Source organism: Oenanthe melanoleuca, chromosome 1, assembly GCF_029582105.1.
Source record: "Oenanthe melanoleuca isolate GR-GAL-2019-014 chromosome 1, OMel1.0, whole genome shotgun sequence".
NCBI lineage: Eukaryota > Metazoa > Chordata > Aves > Passeriformes > Muscicapidae > Oenanthe > Oenanthe melanoleuca.
The window spans coordinates 51144004-51162579 of NC_079333.1; the positions used below are offsets into that span (position 1 = coordinate 51144004).

An 18576-nucleotide genomic window follows, 5' to 3' on the forward strand; every position below is an offset into this window, starting at 1 on the left:
AAGTGCACTGTACTCTCCTGTACTTAACACAGAAGCATTTCTTTCCTAGGAAGAAAAATGTCTACATAAAGCAGACAGCCTGACAGAAAGAAAAACAACCTTTTTATTGAATGGAACCAAGGGAACATAGCTTAGATATATTTACATGAGCCACACAGTCAAATATAAAAAGTTCATTTTACTCATGTTCATTGTTACTTAAATACACTTATTTAAATAACGGCTCCACAGATAACAGGAATGTATCTTCAAAATGCTGGTCAGAAAACCTGTGCACAGAGCGACGAGCGTTTTCTCTGATCTGCAGTCTTTTCTCAGGAGACAAAGAAAAGATACAAGCCATTGTCTCAGCATAACTGTCCTCATCTTCTGCTAGGAAGCCTGTAACACATCCTTCATGAGGTACCACGATGTCTAGTTTGGGGCCGCCAGAGTTGTGAGCCAGGATAACTGTGCCAGCTGCCATACACTCAACTACTCCTGCAAGAGATACAAAAAATGCTGATGTGAGTCTGCACATCATGTGCTTTGACCTTCTGTAAAATACTGGAAAGTTAAACCAACAGCAAAATTCACTACAGACTGCCACTCCAATTTAGCTGGAAGAATACAGTGAAAATGGTCCAATAAGAAACACAAATTTAAATTTTTCAGCTCTAAGGACTGAAATGACAGTTTCTCTTAAGCACATGGAGTTGAAACAAGATATCATATACAACTGGTTAATTTGTGGGTCTTGTAATGTACCTGGTTTTAAACGTTTGGAAAGTTACTAAGACAAAAGTTGACTACGCACATTTGAATCAGAAAATATTCAGAAGTTCAGTATTTTGCAGATGAACAAATCTTACAGCTTCTAGCAATCCAACAAGACACTAGTAAAAATTTTATCTCTACATCTGTACTTTTAATGGAAGAAATTTTAATGAAAAGGGAATCAGTAAGCTTTCCTCAGCCAAAAGCTGCAGGATAGGAACAACATCTAATGTACATAGCAATTTCAATTCTCCTCCATGGTTCCAAAGCAGACCTCAGAAATGCTGATAATTCTCAGTTCTGATTTGATAGTTATAAATTCCCTCAGCTCAAACATGCTCCAAAGTTTTTGAGTATGTTTTTTTACGAATAAAAAGCATGTGAGATGAAGGTTTAATCCTGCTCCAACTCCTAATCACAGTGTGATTATATCACTGTCTAAAAAAATTTAACTAAACTGTTATGTGGGAGGAAAAAAACCCATAATTTCCAGTATTTTGCTGCTGCTTCTGACAGGCACTTCAGTGTCAATTTTTTATACCAAGCTCCTACAGACCACAAACTACTACTCCTGATACTTACTGAACCTGTTTTCTAATGAAGTCTGAAGATATTAACTGCAGTTTAGTCACCATATACAGAGTATGGCATCCATCTGCTTGGCTACTTACTTACCTGATTGCTGTAGATTTATAACAAGATGGGCAATCTGGCATTCCCTTTCAATGTCTAATCCAAATAAACTGAGCCCCATACCTTAATTCTGGGTCCCAGCTCCTCTGTGGCAGTCTGCTCCATGCTACATCCACCAATTTATGGGCTTCATACATTCACCTCAGCAGAGATGCTTAATGCAATGAGATGACCAAAGCCACCTGGTGGCATCTACACAGGGCTTGTTTGTACCAGACAGGATCTGTGTGAGACTCACACCCTTGAAACAGCAGCTGGAGCCCCACGATGAACACTGGATATTTCAAGTGGCAGGTGAGACACAACCAAAATCTCTAACATGGATGTCTACACGTGAACTGTCTCTAAGCTCCCCTTGCAGTCAATGGAGCCACCAGGGCACAATTTAAGGTGCTCAAACAGAAGCACCTGCAGCCTCTTGAAGCTCTGTAATGTTGGCAAACCTAACCCAAAGACAATAGGGTGACCCTGAAACACTAATCTTAGAAAGTTAGAATTTTTGTTACCTTGCTGAAAATAATTAAAAGTTAGAAGTTAGAAGGGAGTAGTTATCTGAAACTTAAATAATTGATTGTCTGTCATTTCTGTTTGCTCAGCTGTGTTTACAATGGGAAAAGAAGAAACTAGTGAGCAGATCCAAAGGAACACAGACAATGCAACCAGAAACCCATTCTTTGAAAAACTGGACTATCCCCAGAAATCATTTGTATTGCCATTGATAGAAAAGGTCAACAGTTTAGGGTGAGGAAGACTCGCCTTACTTCCTCCTTATAAGACCCCTCCCCACGAAAACGGCCCCAGACTTAATTTAAGAAGTCAATCACTCATGCTTAATAGCTACTCCAGCTAATTACCATAGGAAGCAGGAGATGGGAGGGGCTGTTATTATGAATATGTATTTGTTTGAATCCTTTGTCAATAAACAGACTCCGTGATCATCTGTGATTTTGCAGTGCATATTAAAGGATTACCTCACAGTGCTGGATAAACATACACTTTCTAACTTTAAATTGTTAGAGAGTCTTTTGTCCGTCACAGTTGAGTATCGGTACTAGACCAGTACTCATATTTTGGTAAATCAACCCATGACCTTGGAGGGCGATAGCTGGAGGTCAGCAGGACATCCTGGGCAGCACACAGACTAGCTCTGTGTTCAGGTGACCACAGGATGCACAGAATTAACAGCCTGTGGCTACAGCCCTTCAGCTTGCACTACAGTAGCACCTAGTGGTGCATCATCTGCACTGGTCCTGTAGGCTTTACAGCAGCTACTGCCTCCAACAAGAACAGGAGCTGGACACCTGCTTGGCACGCAGGTTTGTTTGTCTATGTCTCTTAGACACCTAGGGACAAGCAGCTGAACACTCAGGAAACTGTACTGACCGATCCCAAAGTGCTCATTCCACATGGTGTGCAGGCCGATGGTGGCCTCGGCCAGGCGTCTCTTCAGCTCCTCAAAGGGAATGTTAATCCTGAATATCACATCATCACTAACACCCAGCTCTTCACACAGACGTTTCAGGTTATTCACACGCTCTTCATCCTGCTGGTTACGACAGCCGCCGATTAAGACCAGCTTCAGTGATGGCTGCTGTCCCACTCTCTTCTCTTTCAGCAATTTAGCAAAGGCTCTGATTTGCAAAGGATGATCTTTTTCAGGCCTGAACTGGCCAATAGAAACAATGGAATATTCACTGGTGCTCTTTTCCACTTCCAGGGGAATATCCAGGAAAGTCTGAACATCGCATGGTGGATACACAACACTGGTGCAAGCCCCAGTTCTCCAGAGGGAAAGGATGTGATTCAGTGTCCAAGAAGAATTCACCATAACCACATCACTGCAGGAACCAACCAACCCATACATGAAAGCGAAGAAGTAGTAGTAGACAAGCTTAAATTTGCTGAAGAGAGGACTGCTTGTAATGAAGGCAGCATTGTTAAACCTGGTATCCTGATTCCTCACGACAGAGAGCATATCGGTGCTGATGGTGGGATAATGGACGTAGCATCCAACCCGACAACCTCCCAGGTACTTGAAGAGGGGAATTGTGAAGGCATAACCCATTGAGTCAATATAAATGTCAGGAACGCACTTGAGAAGAGCTTCCCAGCCAAGAAACACTGATCCTAAACTTTGTCCCAGCAAAGTGAAGTGAGGATAAAGAGAAGCTTCCACAAGAAAGCGTTTTTCTAGAAATACAAACTTCACAGGATGGATTAACTTAATATTGAATCTTCTGAAAGCACCTTCTACTATTTCTTCTCCAGTGGCATCTCTATCACCGGTGTAAACAACACATGTTACATTTCTGTACCTGTAAGAATAAAGAAAAGGAATTTAATATGTTCTTCTCTTCATATTTTTCAGCAAGAAACTAAAATATAATCTACTTAAAAGTACTCAAGAAGAATGCGAGAACAAATGTCTGGCCCAGAAATTATTTTAACTAAATTATACTTTTCCTTATACTTCGACAGGTTTTTTCTAATCTGCAGAAAAACATATGCCTCAGAACTTGGGGAATATTTTGAGTAAAACATAAAATAAGCTCAGTATTATTCTACACACTTCAGAACACCTTGCTCTATATTAGGAGATATCTGTCTGGTGCACAGCATGGGCAAAATGCAAATGATGGCAAATCAATGGATGTGCCTAGGTATTAATTTGTTTTGCCTCCTGCACCAAGAGGCAAAAGATGATAATAATTATCTTTATGATAATAATCATAAAGATGATCAGTTATCTACTGAGGAGTTATGAGTATACAAAACTCTATACTAGTGGAAAATTGAGGAGGAAGGAGAGGTTTTCTCAAGGAAAGGAAAAAAGTGAGAGGTGTCACAACAGGAAATATCAGAATCTAAAGGGATGAAGTAGAATGCAACCACATGAAACTCAGATGTAAAATAAAATGTAAGACCAATAGATTAATGACACTGACTTAAATATGCAAAATGGCAGCAAGTGCATTAAGAACAGCAGCAGAAGCTGAGAATGAAATACAATGTTTGATAAACACAAAAGCTTACTTTTTCTGTAGTGTTCTTATGGCACACCACAAGACTCTCTCCCCTCCACCTCCTGCATTGCAATACGGGTGAAAAAAGGCCACCAGCAGTGGCCGCTTCCCATCTCTTCCTGCTGAGCTCAACTGTTTCTTCCTTTGTATCCAGAGCCGTACTCCCCACAGCAGCACCACCAAGCAGATGCACAAAATTCCACTTAGAAATAATGCAGGGAGTAACAATGAGCACAGCAATCTGAAACAAGCCAGAAATTTTAAAATATGTAATTGCTTTAAAGAATTACTGCATATGGCATTGAGCGAGGAGGATTTAAAAGTAGAGCTACAGGGAGTTTGACAACTTCTTTAGTTCTTCTAATCTCAGAAATCATCTGTGTGTATGAATGACAGTTACAGAAATGAAATCGGTACTCTGCACTGTTTATCCAAAGATCTCCATTCCCCCTGCTGTTACCTTGCAATCATTTATTATGGTTTATTCATGCCCTATATGTGTTATCTATCTCCACGTGCTTTGTACAAGTTGTATGCCCTTAGCAAGCTGGCAATACACAACCATCAGAGTGACTTCCCAGTGGATAATATTAAGGAGGTTTTTTTTCAGCCCAATCTCCTGTTTGGCTCGCTCTACTGTGAACCGCTTTGGTGCCGGGTTACCGGGGCCAGGCAGCTCCTATTCCAACCTGCACATCCCACTCCCCGACGGCAGGAACAGCTGTGCCAGCTGTCCCCAGCAGAATCCCCGTGCACAGAGCCGTCTCCTCCGGTCTCCGAGGCACTGCCAGGGGTGTTCGCTCCGCTCTGCAGCCCGAACCCTGCAGCGGGAGCTTTCCCGGCCCAGCAGCCTCACAGCGCCCGGCTCCCCCCGCTGCGCCGCTAAGCCTCGGCACAAACAGCGTTCAGTCCGCAGCTCCGCTTACCAAGGGAGCGACCCACGCCACCCGACTGACATAAGGAAGCGCCTTCATTGCGGGCCGGGAGCGGCGGAAAAGCGCATTAACCCACCGGAGCCCGCGGCACAGCGCGGAGCCGGAGCGGCCACCCCGGAGCATGGAGGAGCGGCCGGGCCGGGGCCGCCTCCCGCCCGTACTGCCCTGCCTGCCCTGCCCTGCCCTGCCCTGCCCTGCCGCCGCCGGGACGCGCCGCCCCCTCCGCCCGGTACCTGAGGAGCCCACACAGACACAGCCCGCCCGCCACCATCTTGGGCAGCGCCGCGTCCCCTCCCGGCGGAAAGGGAGGTTCCCGGGCGGCGGGGCGGGACCGGCTCCCGCCCCTCAGGGCCGCTGCCAGCCCGGAGCCGCCGCCTCCGCCTCCTCTTCAGCTCCTTCCCCGCTTCCCTGTCTCCTCGCCCTCGCCCCAGGTAGCAAACGCAGGACCTGCTCCCGTGAGTGCAGTGTGTTGCTGCGATGCCGGAGGGAGTGGACAGCAGCACATCCCTGGCGCAGTGTAGTCGCACATAACGCTGCTGTGCTGCTCCTTGGATTGCATCGGCAATGGATGTCCCCGGATTCCTTGGGCAGGATGGAGGGGAGGGCGCTGTGGGCAGGCGGAGGCCTCCCGGGCACTCGGGGTTTGTTCTGCATCCCACACTGCCCAAAGTCCAGCCTGTGTAAGTGCCAGGAGAGGGTGTCCGACGTGAGTCCGTGTCCTGCAGCCCTTGCAGCCGTAAGCTCCTGCTTGTCCGTGAATCCTCATCCAGAGGGAGCTGCCAGCGACTGTGTGCAGGTCAATGTTGTGAGGCCGAGGGCAGGGTGCCCAACACAGGCTGCGCCTGGCGTCGTCTCCAAAAGGAACCCATGAACACCATCTGGGTGTTATATCTGTCTAACATACTTCTTGCACTGCTTTGCCTTGATTGGAGACTACAGGCACAGACCAGAGGATCGGTGTAGCAGTAAGACTGAATGGTGCTGTTTTTTCAAAATACTGCTAACCATGTGTCAGCCCACGTCAAGACTTCATGTTCTTAAAATGTCATGCTTGGAACAACATAAAGAACTCACCCTGATCTCCAGAGTCCTGGGAAGCATTGAGATTCTCTAAATCAGGAGAGACTTCAACAGAACAATCTGAAATATTTCTAATCTCCTGTCACATTGCTACATGCCTCTTTTCCCCCCACCACATTCTCCATTTTAAAATAATAAAATGCTTTTCGTGGGAAGTTTGATCCAGATAACTCATTCTTCGGTCTCCTGCAGAGTTGAGGCTGTCTAAAATTTGAGGGAGTTTCAAACCTTATTTCTTTAAACAAGACCTTTCCAGAACCTGTGATCCTTCAGCCTCTTTGAGATCAGCATGATCTAATTCATGTTCTAGCCACCTCTGCATTTTGTAGGTGATAGGGACGTTTATGAAAGTCATTCTGTGTCTTTTGCATGAGAAGAGTGCAGGTTGGAAAATGATGAATCATTAATTTATGTGGCCACAAATTAAAGCTATAACCAGAAGCAGAGAGACAAAGGCTCTGTTTTAGTGGGAGTGACAAAAGTCCAGCTTAAACAATAGTTACTTGGTTCTGACCTGCCTGGATTGAGTTTTCCATTTGGAAAATGGAAAACCCTGAGAGAATGAAACTGAAAATGTGGACACTCAGAAATTTATTGATTATTTTACTGATTTTTTTTTTTCAATATTTTGAAATATTGTCCTAAGTACCTAAGTCTTGTCCTAAGTACCACGACTGTAGGTTTTACCAGGATGTCTCTATGTAAGAATGTAAATTGGAAGAGGTCTGTGGGAGGTCCAGCAAGCATGGCCTAACATTTCATTTCTGAATCAACAGGTCTCATAAAAAGGATGCAACAGGTATTGGTTTCTCTCCCTTAATCTTTTTTCTCTTCCCTGACAGATCAGTTGCCTTAAAAGCATGTGGGATGTTTACAGAATATCTCTGCTGGATTTACATATCTGAACTCAAAGCACCTTTCTTTTTTCAATTGGAAGATTATTGTCTGAGTTCAGAGTTCAGAGGAAGAGGCTGTTCTAGGGAACAGGAAGTCCAAACTATTTTAGATTATGAAATTTATGTTTCTCCCCACTGACTTGGAAAGGGAGCCCATGGTCACTCCCTTGGAAGGTCTGAATCTTACACCAAGTCTTTAAGAAGCTAAAGGACCCCAGGTCACAGCTTAATTAAGATGAGACTTAAGTAATAATGGTGAAGAGCTGCTGGAAGCAAGAGGACTTATTAATGAAGGAGACACTACATACATGGCTTTTGAGTTTCACTTGCTAGTTTAGGGAGAATTCTGCGTGATGGTGGGAGTGTTAAGTAGTTTTCTCAGCTCTAATAATTTACAGTTCACAGAATCACAGAATGTCTGAGATGGGGAGGAATTGGTTGGATGGATGCAGCCAGAGAGTTGTGTTTTATGGCTTAATGTCTAGAGGCTGGACCTGGATTGGGGCAATCCCAGACATGAGTACAGAGTAGAGGAGCTCTTTGAGAGAAGCCCTGAAAGTGTTCAAGGCCAGGTTGGATGGGGCCCTGAGCAACCTGATCTGGTGGGTAGCATCCTTGACCACATTAGAGGGTTTGGAACTGAATGATCTTTAATGTCCCTTCCAACCCAAACCTTTCTACGCTTCTGTGGCTCTGGAGGCCATCTTCTCTAGCCCCCTGCCCAAAGTGAGTACCTAGAGCAGATTGTCCAGGACTGAGTCCAGATGAGTTTTGAATACCTCCAAGGATATCTCCAACCTCCCTGTGTGACCTGTGCTGGTGCTTGGTCACCCTCACAGTGAAGAAGTGTCTCCTGATGTTCAGAGGGAGCTTTCCATGTTTCAGTTTGTGCCCATCACCTCTGGTCCTGTCACTGGACCCCAGTGAAAAGTGCATAGCTGCTCTTTTCACCCTCTCTTCACACACTGAAGGCCTTGTCAAGGCTTGAGCAATCCCAGTTCCCTCAGTCTTTCCTCACAGAAAAATTTTCCCACACTCTTAATCATCTTAGTTGTTTTATTTTTTTCTTAGTCCCTCTAATGGTAATTAAAAACAGATGTACAAATACTTTCAAAGTTATTCTGTTAGCTTTTCATTAATCACAGAGTTTTCAGCTGCTGATGTGAGCAGTATGAAACCTGTGTTGCTGACAGAGTTGCAGACTGCAAAACTTACCTTTAATGTGTGAATGTCCAACGCAGACTAATTAATTGAGTCACATTCAAATGTAGCAGAGGATATGGCATGCAAGCATTTAGGGTACTGACAAAAACTTTAACAGGAGCAGTGATGAGCTCTCTGTGGTGTTCCCACTCCAGCAGTGAGAATGCTATTCAAAACCTTGTCTGTAGAAATTCCACAAGGCTGGCATGCCAAGGAAAGTAAACTACCCTTGTTATGACGTCAGTTTTGTGTCCACCTTCCCAGAGATGTACCAAGTTTTTAATCTTTTGTTGCCCTTGTAGGCTTTTTTTGTCCTGTTTTAATTGCTTTCCTTATTAAACTCCCTAAAGAAAGCCCATGCGAGTTGAGTTTTTAAAGTGAAGAGTATTTAGAATAAATAGCAGCATCCACTCACTGTGTGTTCTCCCCAAGCCTGCAAGGCATTTGAGACAGTTTTAAAGTATATTTTTGTATCTCTCATTCTTGTTGAGTACTCCATTTATGAGTAAGTAAGATAAAACTGCTGGCAAGTAATAATAGAAATAAACTGGATTAATATTGTGTAAGGATATTCATATGACAGTCATGTGGTCTGTTATACTTTCTTGTGCAGTCAGTTACTTCTTTCAGAAATATTCACTGTATAGCACCAAGTCTCTTGTTCAGTGCTGCTGTCTGAGCTACGAAAATGCCTGGGACTGTTTTTAGTAGATGGAATCTCAGATCATTCATATACAGAGTAAGTTTTTTCACTTTTGTATGTGCCTTGTGATAGGCTGTTGAACATTACAGTACATTTTCTCTTCATTGCATAGTAACAGGAGCAGAAATAAAGTTGCACCAGTTCTATGCTAAATATTTGTGAAGCAAAGCTGAAGCATGTGTAAGAAATTGTGGCATTGACATACCTAGGGAAAAACACTATGGGGTTATTTTCACTGATATCTTGTAGTAATGAAGATGCTAAATATAAGCAATTCTAGTAATTTATTTTTCACTGTCATCTTTAATTCTGATTTACATGTTCTAGGTAATAAGTCATGTATCTGTGAGCAAATGCTGCTCTGTTTTTTTTGTTTTTTTTTTTGGCAGAAGCAATGTAGAATTAAGCAGCTTGGATCTACAAATTATATTTGCAGGAGAGCCCATAGGGCACGTTTATTTGTATCACCAAGCAATTTATCTAGGTTGAACCCATATCTTTTGATAAACAGGAGATTATTTTCACACAAATTGTCCCAGTTGGGTAAGGACCGTGAAGGAAAATAAGATGGTGACAGTGTTTTAAACTCCCATGGATTCTAAACATCTGCATTTTTTAGGGTGGTTGAAGGAAACGTTTCCAAGCAACTCAGAGCACTGGCAGAAATGAGATGGCAAATGATGTACCCCTAATGACAACAGTCCCAGCTTTTTCCAGTGGAAGTTTGGGATACTTGAGGAGCTAGGGACCATTTTTGAGGGTCTGTGACCCTCACAGTGAGCAGACCCGAGCCCTTTTTGCTTTTAATTCTCTTTTCTGCAGACAGATAATAATATATCTGTGGCCATCTGCACCTAATTCGAATATGAAGGGGATCATGAAGACCCACCTCTTTCACAATCTTACCTTAACACCTGCTCAGATCAACTATGGATCCACAGGGAGCTGTAAAATTTCACTGTATTTTTTTTTTACTGAGTGAGGTGCTTTCCTTGTCAAACTTTAAAGAGTTCACATAACTTGTTCACTGCACTGACTCGTTCAATGTGCATTTTGCCACATGTGTTTCTGCCTGTTTTAGGAAGCAAGGAAGAGTGCTATTCAGATGAAAATCCAAATTGTTTCACGTGGAGCCAGGATGAAGCAGGATTTGCATTCTGTGCTCATGTCTGGCTCCTTGGCACTGATTAGGAAAGAGAAAGGAGCCAGAAACTGCCTGCAGAGCAGGACAGAAGGGAACTGGAGGAGACTGCTTGGCTAGTCCAGGCATGAGAGTTGTGGATACTATGCCTCATCACCTCCTCTGACTTATTTCTATTCCAAGGATGAAGAAAGCTTGAAAGGTTGGTGAGTTTCCCATGAAGTAGATTCAATCAAAGATTGTCTTTCAGGGGGCAAACCAGGACTGCTTAAAAGTAGTTCCCTGCTGCACTACCCTTTCTTTCAATAAGCAGAGGTACCAGGAGGGAATGGTAAACGAATCAAGCCTGAATTTCCATGGCTAACATCTATGCTTTCCAGGAATTGAGGGCAGTTAATAAATCTCAGATGGTTGCTCAGCAACTCCCAGGGTTGGTACCTTCTTTTATGCTGAGCTGTGGAATGCATTGGTTTTGGCTAAATGTGTCCTTGGAAGAAACATTCTTTGCCTAGAGAACAGGCTGATGTGACCTCTGGAAATGAGAGTATTGCTGAGAGCTCAATAAACTCAGTTTTAGAGTTAGAAAGCTTTTTTTGTGTTTTCCTTTTCACACAGCTTCAGGCTCCCAGGAACTCTTTCTTTAGGAGTCAGATGTCTCCAGTTTCCTCTGTATCTTCATGTAATAAATGAATACTGTTTTTACAGTGAGTTTGAGTCGTGATGAGCCAGTGTGTATGTCACAGGAAACAGCCTGAGACAACATGTCTGCACTTGAAAACAGGATTTTACCTGTATTTCAATCCAGGTGTTGAACATTTCAGATAAAATACTTGTAAACAGAAAGAGGTTTACTCTGTATTGCAATTTCCCTTAGATGTTTTTTCAAAACAACTGCTTGTATGGAAGAGATTGCATAAAATTAGCAGGAGTTTCCTGTGTTCACACTTTCATCCCTGACTGCTGCTTTAGTTCTGGCATTTGTACCTGAATTCTTACTGAATTAGTGTAGGCTGCCAGTGTTATGTTATTTAATAAGGAATTATTATTAGGTGTTCCAGCAGAAAAAAATGAACATAAAATAAAAGAAACAATGACATCAAAATTATTTTCATTTTTAGTTTTTATTTCTCTTCTTAGATTCTGTAAGTCTCTGCAATGAATCAGTATGTCTCTATCCAGGCAAGTTCTTCTTGACTTTCATGGTCATTTGAAGTATGTTTCTTCCACTGATAGAAACTGGCATCTCTGCCTTTGGCTCTTGCTTAGAGTTTACTGTAAATTTATGTTAGATATTAGACCTGGACAGGGCACTATTGTATAGTTCTTAGCCCTGGATAGCAAATAATTGACAGGACTTTTGTAAGTTAGCTAAACAGCAGCTCACATATGTTCCAATTTTGAACTCTTGGCAACTGGAAGCAGAAAAGCCTCTACTTCATGTTCTCAGCAAAGGTTCCCCTCCTCGCTTCTTGCCTGCTGTGGCAGAGGAGGTCAGCCAGAGAGCTGGCACATCTTCCCTCTCTAAATTATGAAGAAAAATGTTCCTGAGGTCAGCCCTGTGTTTGGGGAGGCTGCCCCTCGTGTCCCTTCAGTCAATGCGTGTGAGCGGTGCTGTGCCTTGGCAGCACGTGGCACAGTCCAAAAGGGCAAGAGGTGCAAGGCAGGTGAGAAGGGCCCTCATGCCAGCCTGCTGGGGCTGTACCTGAGCCCTGAGACACAGGCTCACCTGAGAGATTGTGCTCTCTGCAAGTGACACCCCAGAGAGGGCTCTAACACCACCTGCCTTTATCTACCCGGTCACTGCAACCAGTTCACACGGAGAGCAGGGAAAAAAGAATTGAAAGAACCAAACTAAAAGTGGAAACTCTTCTTCCCAGACAGAGTTTTGCCTGGAACACCAAGAAAGCAGACAGGACTTTGCTCCAGGCACTATGTTGGAGGAGCCCAGGTGCTGTGGTGAGGAGTGCAGCTTTCAGGCTTGCTTAGGGATTTAGGAGTTTCTGGAAACTCCTCTGTGTGTGTATGTAGGTGGTTCCTGCCAGTCAGATAGACAGAAATCATTTTTAAGAGAAACTAAATTTGGTCTTGCCTTTGCATATCTACCCTAACAAAGGCAGTGTTTGTATTTTAGATGTGGCACCTGTAATGCAAACACAAGATACTGTTTTGCCTTTTTTTTTCTTGAATTCAGAGGCTGAGCAGTTTACTGGCCATAGAACTTGAAATCAGCTTAAATCAGGGTTATGAATTTTGGAGGGGGGTGGGATGGGGGAGTGTTGTTGGTTTGCATTTTTGATTGCTTTTGTTTTTATTTTTCTTTTTGGATATACTTTACAAATATGATGTCCTTTATGCTGTTTACATAGTCCCAGGTGCCTTATCATAGTTTGTCTGCTACAGGGTGAATGGCTGCTTACTTTGGTAAAAAAATAATAATTTAAAAAATCAGTTCTCTTATTTACTTAGATCACAATTCAGAGATGTTTCACTTCATATAATCAAAGTAAGTGTAGGGGATATTTCTTAAATGCTACAACAAATACTGAGAAATTTACAAATTTTAAGAAGTAACACTAATTATTTCTTTTTTCTAAATGTGGTTAGCAAATACTAGTTCACAAGTAATAGCCCTTTCTGTTACTCATTCTCAAGTTGTAGTCTAAATATTGCAGTTAAAATGGGGAAAATGCAGATCCCTTTTCTCTGCATGGAATTCTAAAAAACTTTTGCAGAAACTATGTGCAACAAAACCAGCTTTGAGCAACAACAAATCAAGCAAATTAAGTTGGAAACACAGAAGTAAAATACTGGGTTTGTTGTGGCACTGCCTGACAAGTTCTGCCAGCCTTCTTAAACTGCTTGGTGCATAAGCAGTAGTGGAAATCCTGACTCAAATTAATTCATGCAGATTGCAATTGTTCTTTGCACTTAAACCTTGACCCAAAAGGTGTGTCTTTTTGTGTGATAATACGATCAGCCTCGTGGTTCCTTTAAAATAAATTTCTGCAGTATAAACAGATAACAGAAATTATTATACTGAAACCAGCACTTTTAATAGCAGACAAAGTACCAAGTCCACACAATTTTTCATCATACAAAAAGCTGTGGAATGAAAAAATCAGTACATGTTTTGGGGCCCTGTTACAAGCAAGGAACTTGGTTGAGTTTTGCTGGTTTCGAGCAAACAAACCTTTTATAAATATTTGGAGAAGATTGAGTCTGCTTCCTGAAAAACTGAAGCCAAAGTCTGAGCTGATTTGATTTGAAATTGGGTCATCAACTCTTAAGCAATTTTAATCATAGCAGGTAGGAATTTGTTTCCTTTTATTTCAGATTTCTGTAGTTTCCTTTTTTCCTTATAATGTAAGAAATAACAATTGTGCTTCCTCATCTTTTAAAAGAAATCTACACCATGTATGCTATAGAAACACTTGTGTATCTGGTTGCTGCAAGTTTTCTTATGACTGTGGCCAAAGAGTTGTTTTTGATTTTGTGGCTCAAAAGTAGGTGTAAATGTAGGTAAGAGAGAGTTTTGTTGCTTCTTCAGTAAAAATGAGCTATGGCTTTTTCCTTTGTGTTCAGTAAGAAGTATATCAGTTAGGAGAATAAAGGAGGTAGTTCTGTACCAGGAATATGACTGAGCTTCCACTGAACTTTCAGGGGCAATTGATTGATCCGTGGGGAAAATGGGAGGCTTGAGTTGCTTAGTATGACTGAAAAATGAATGTGGAGCAAGCAGAGGGATTTGTTTGAAGAAAAAGTGAATACTTTCACTAACTACTTCACTTCTGGCTTAAAGAGGGCCCTGACAGAGGAGAAATGGTTGTTTCACACCAGGGCTGGATGTTTCCCAGGTTCACTCTCGAGCAATGTTTAAACAATTATTTGATACCTGGTGAGTTGCCAGCACTGTTGTTTGTGACATTACTATGAGTTTTGCAGTACTTTACTCCCTCCCTGCCTCGCTTTTTTTTTTTTTTTTAACTCAATGCTCTATTTCCTGCAGTTGCATTGAATGTGTTAAAACCAAATACAATCTCACTCTGCTAAAATTGGGAAAGGGGGAAGGAATTTAAATTTTTTAGCTGTCTGCACCCTGAAGACAAATTAAGAATAACTCAAAATACTGTCACATATGACATGACTTGTGATTTAGCCTCGTATCATTGTTTGTATACCTCATTGCATTTTGCTGATGATTCTGTGATTGTATTTTGCTGGTTTAAAATTATGTCTGAAGAGGAAAGTAGGAAAATTACTAACATTCAAAGGCAGACTGGATTTCTAGAGTGATAAATTAATACCAATACACCCCTCTTTGCACTGACATGAAGTGCACATAACTGAACTGATTCCTGTTGTCTGTCTGGTGGATTGTTGCCTTAAGAGTAAGGCTAACTTTTCTGTTGCATTAAGAGGAGGAGGATTTGGCACAAAACAACCCCACTTTTGGTCCAGCTGAATCTCAGGTATCACAGGGACTTGGGACAGCTGAGTGATAGTCAATTCAGCTCTAAGCATTAGAAGTGCAGAGCCAGTGTGGCACTGCAAGTCCATTTGTGCTCAGTAAGAAGCATCATGGTTACAGATGCACAAACAGTGCAATTCACCCAAGTCTGGTTGTGCCCAATGAACTTTTGCAGCCAGATCTGAAATCTGGTGGCATTCAGTAACTCTCATGGCCAAGTACAAGATAGTGTCATTTATAGAGCAATAGAAATGCAGATTGTTACTGGATTGCTGTTGATAAATACACCATCTGAGAATGCACAAAATGTGTATACACAAAATGTGTGATACAAAAAATATGAATAATACTGCTGGTGACAAAGACATTAAAGTGCCAGATGGCTGTATAGGGCTAAAGTATGATGACAAATACAAGACTGTTTTTTAAATTTCCCAAAGCAGCACTCAGTATAGCTGAGTGTTCAAGTCCTGCTTCTTACGCATTCACAAAGGTGGAGTCTTCTTTAGCCTCTTGCTCCACCTAAGCTATATCTATATTGTTTTCTTTGAAGGAGGGGAAAAGGGAAAAGTTAAAGTTGATGTCATTCCATGTTTAAGTGTAGTTTGAGAGACTAGAGTCATACATCTAAAGCATGCACATGTTTTAGTCTGTTGGCATGTACAGAGACATGAAAAGTAGTACATGTTTTGAGTTAGTGAAGCAAAGGTCAGCTTTTGCTCACCAGTTGGGTCATTCCTGTGGCTTAGTTCCTGTTAGCTGCTCTGACTTAAACAGGGCATGACCACAACACCTCCATGCTTCTCCACCCTTTGTTTCATGCCTCTCATAGAGTGATATATCAAGCTTCTTCAGTGTTTCTGCTCCTAAGGGGTGCAGCACTTTGTTCCTGGCGAGCTGTAGCAAACACATGTGCTCCTTCTCACTGAACTTTGTTTTTCATTCTTTTTTCCTACACAGATTAAAGAAATATGACCCTCTGACCTCCCAGTCCCCATTTTTTTCCTCCAACCCAAGCATCTCATCTTTCAAGGCATTGTTAAGAGGGATTAGACACAGGCCAGGATATCCTATAAAGCCAAGGATGAATGCATCACCTGGGAAACAAAATTTATATGAGAACACATTGTTCTTTTGTGTTTATCGTGTAGTCTGATAATGCAGGTAATATAAAGGGGAAAACCCATGTTTGATCAGCTTTGAGCCTTTAAATCAAAGGGATTTGATTTTCTTGGAATGTTCTGGCATGAAAATGCAACCGTTGCTAGACACTAGCAGAAAGCTGCAAAGGCAGCAGGCATGTTTTCTATTTGCCATCTGAATTTCATATTACCAAGCCAGGATGGTTCCTCCTAGTGAAAATCCTAAGCTCTGCAAAATCCTGCCTTAAACTGGAGTGGTACTGTTATCAGATGAGAATTGCCTTTCCTATTTCAGCCTTAAGTAAAATGCTCACCCTCAGTCTGCAGCTGACACAATTAGCTTAGACTCTAAGGGGGCAATTGATTGAGGTAGAATGGAGAAAATAATTTGTAAGCCAGTAGCAGTCTGTTGGAGTGCAGCAGCAGCAGACAATCACAGAGGTAAATTCCAAGCATCTGCCTCACTTCCCTGGCAGACATTGCCAGCCTTAAGGTGCCAATACTGAATCCCTTCCTGAAATGTCTCCTGAGCCATAAGAGAGTTATGCAGTGATTGAGGTGGGGCAGAACCTCTGAGCTTTCAGTCTCATCCATTAATGTAAATAGGAATTACTTAGCTTTAAAAGATTCTCAGTGGTTTCTGCTTTGTGTCTGGTGCCTCTTCTCCAGGAGCTGCTCGAGACTCTGTCAGCTGCACAGATTTCTTTTGTCACTGCTCTGCTCCAGCCCACAGCCAAACTAGGCACTTAAAGTGGTTAAAATATGTCCCTTTTGTCTGAAGAACTATATTAAGCTTCTTCCCCCCAACCAAATCCTTCTTTTTAATGTGTATCAGTATTCAGGACTCTGCTGAAGGCAAAGGACTGTGGGGCACTAAGCAAGAATTTCTCTCCACTGCTGTTAGAAACAAACAGCTTTTTATTTTAGGGCTGCTCAGAAGTTGTGGGGCGAAACAAAAGGGATTGAGGGAAATTGGAGAGGAGATACTTATTCAACATCTTCTTATCCTGTCAGTCTAAGCTGAGCTTTGCGGGTTAACCTGAAATGAAGAAAAAAACCAAACCCTAAGTGGTTTTTAACAGTTGTTTTCATCACAGTATATTTTTCAATATTTGTTACCTGCAGAAACATGCTCAGTCAGGTTTGGGATATTTTTAATAGCAATGATACTGTCAGAGATGAGTGGATCAAATATATACTTTATTGATGGCCAGAAACTAGAATTCCTGTTCCCTTAGAAAATCAAGAATTTGAAATTGTCATTATTTGGAATTAGAACACAGAGCTGAATTTCTGAATACCTTTGATGTGGAATGAGAGGCCTGTTTTGTTTTAGAATGGTGAATATTGGTTTTTAACTTTATATATGTATTTAGTATGTAGACTTAGCTTTGGCATTTAATGTTGTACTGAAATTTTTCACATAAGTCAAATTGTATGATTTTCAATTGCTCATTTCAAAACCACTTAAGATTTGTAATTCCTGAAATTATTTCATCTTTAGTACAATTTTCTTTTTCAGTAAAGTGTTTGAACTGAAGTCAGATGTGGCTCTAATTGGTTTGATAAATGCAGAACAAACAGAGGCACTTTAACCTTTGCAATAATTCTCTTTAGAAGGGCTATTTCTCAAAATGTTTTCAAAATAGCCCTTTAAAAAAGTTTATTATTATCATCACTGATTTTTTATATTAAGACAATGATACAGAATAGTGCTACAGCAGTATTTGGAGTTTTGCTTCTCTAGCAGAAGACCTTCTTTTTCCAAGAACTTAGGATCCATAGTTGTGGGGAAGTTATGGCAGGGAGACAAGGTAGGATGCCAGTGTCCTGCATGGTGGCTTTCTGGACCACTCTCTATGTGACAGGGGTGTGAGGGGTGTACTTCTGCTTTTGGAAATAAGAATCTGAATTTGTCCTGTCATTGGTTTTTGGTAAAGCTAGCTGATGGTAAAGAGGCACATTATAGAAATTATAAATATTATACTAATTCTTTCAGCAGGTGGAGTAATTTATTGCTCAGGTCGTTTATCCCTCAGTCATTTATCCCTCAGATTTTTGTGATGTGACAGAGATATGCTGAGGTTTTGATCCTGTGTGCTAACCTCTGCATAGGAGTAAATTTGTTACTTTTTCCAACAAGTCCAAGACATTCTGATTAAATTTAAAACAATTATTTTAAGGCTTGCATGTGCAGTGATATCACTGCCCAGGCAGAGAGGGTGGAAATTGCTAATAAATAAATAAATAATGACATTGTTATATTTTATAAATTTTGTAAATGCATATATGCAAGGCCCTGTTCAGCAGTGCCTTCAGAAGTGGACTGCACTACTGTGGAGTTAGGTAACAGGAGATCCCACTTACTGCATGAGCATGGTGCTGTGAATTTGCTGTGGGAAGCCCCAGAGAAATATATTATGGCTTGGCTCAAGGCACTTCTAGTGGTGGTACCTGTCATGTGTCTGGCTGTCTAAATTAGATGTTCCTGTTGCCCAGAGAATTTAAGGAGAATATATTTTATTTCTTGCCTTTC

The 18576-nt window shown here is 41.7% G+C and overlaps 1 protein-coding gene across 1 annotated transcript; it reads right to left on the minus strand.

Annotated features, from left to right (window-relative positions):
- Window positions 1–80: 80 nt before the first annotated feature.
- On the minus strand, window positions 81–5728 carry ALG11 (ALG11 alpha-1,2-mannosyltransferase). The gene is made up of 4 exons (XM_056496649.1): window positions 5641–5728; window positions 4483–4713; window positions 2833–3764; window positions 81–480 (listed from the first exon to the last, which is right to left on the minus strand). The coding sequence occupies exons 1-4, from the start codon at window positions 5676–5678 to the stop codon at window positions 209–211; spliced, it is 1473 nt and encodes a 490-aa protein (XP_056352624.1). The 5' UTR covers window positions 5679–5728; the 3' UTR covers window positions 81–208.
- Window positions 5729–18576: the final 12848 nt, after the last annotated feature.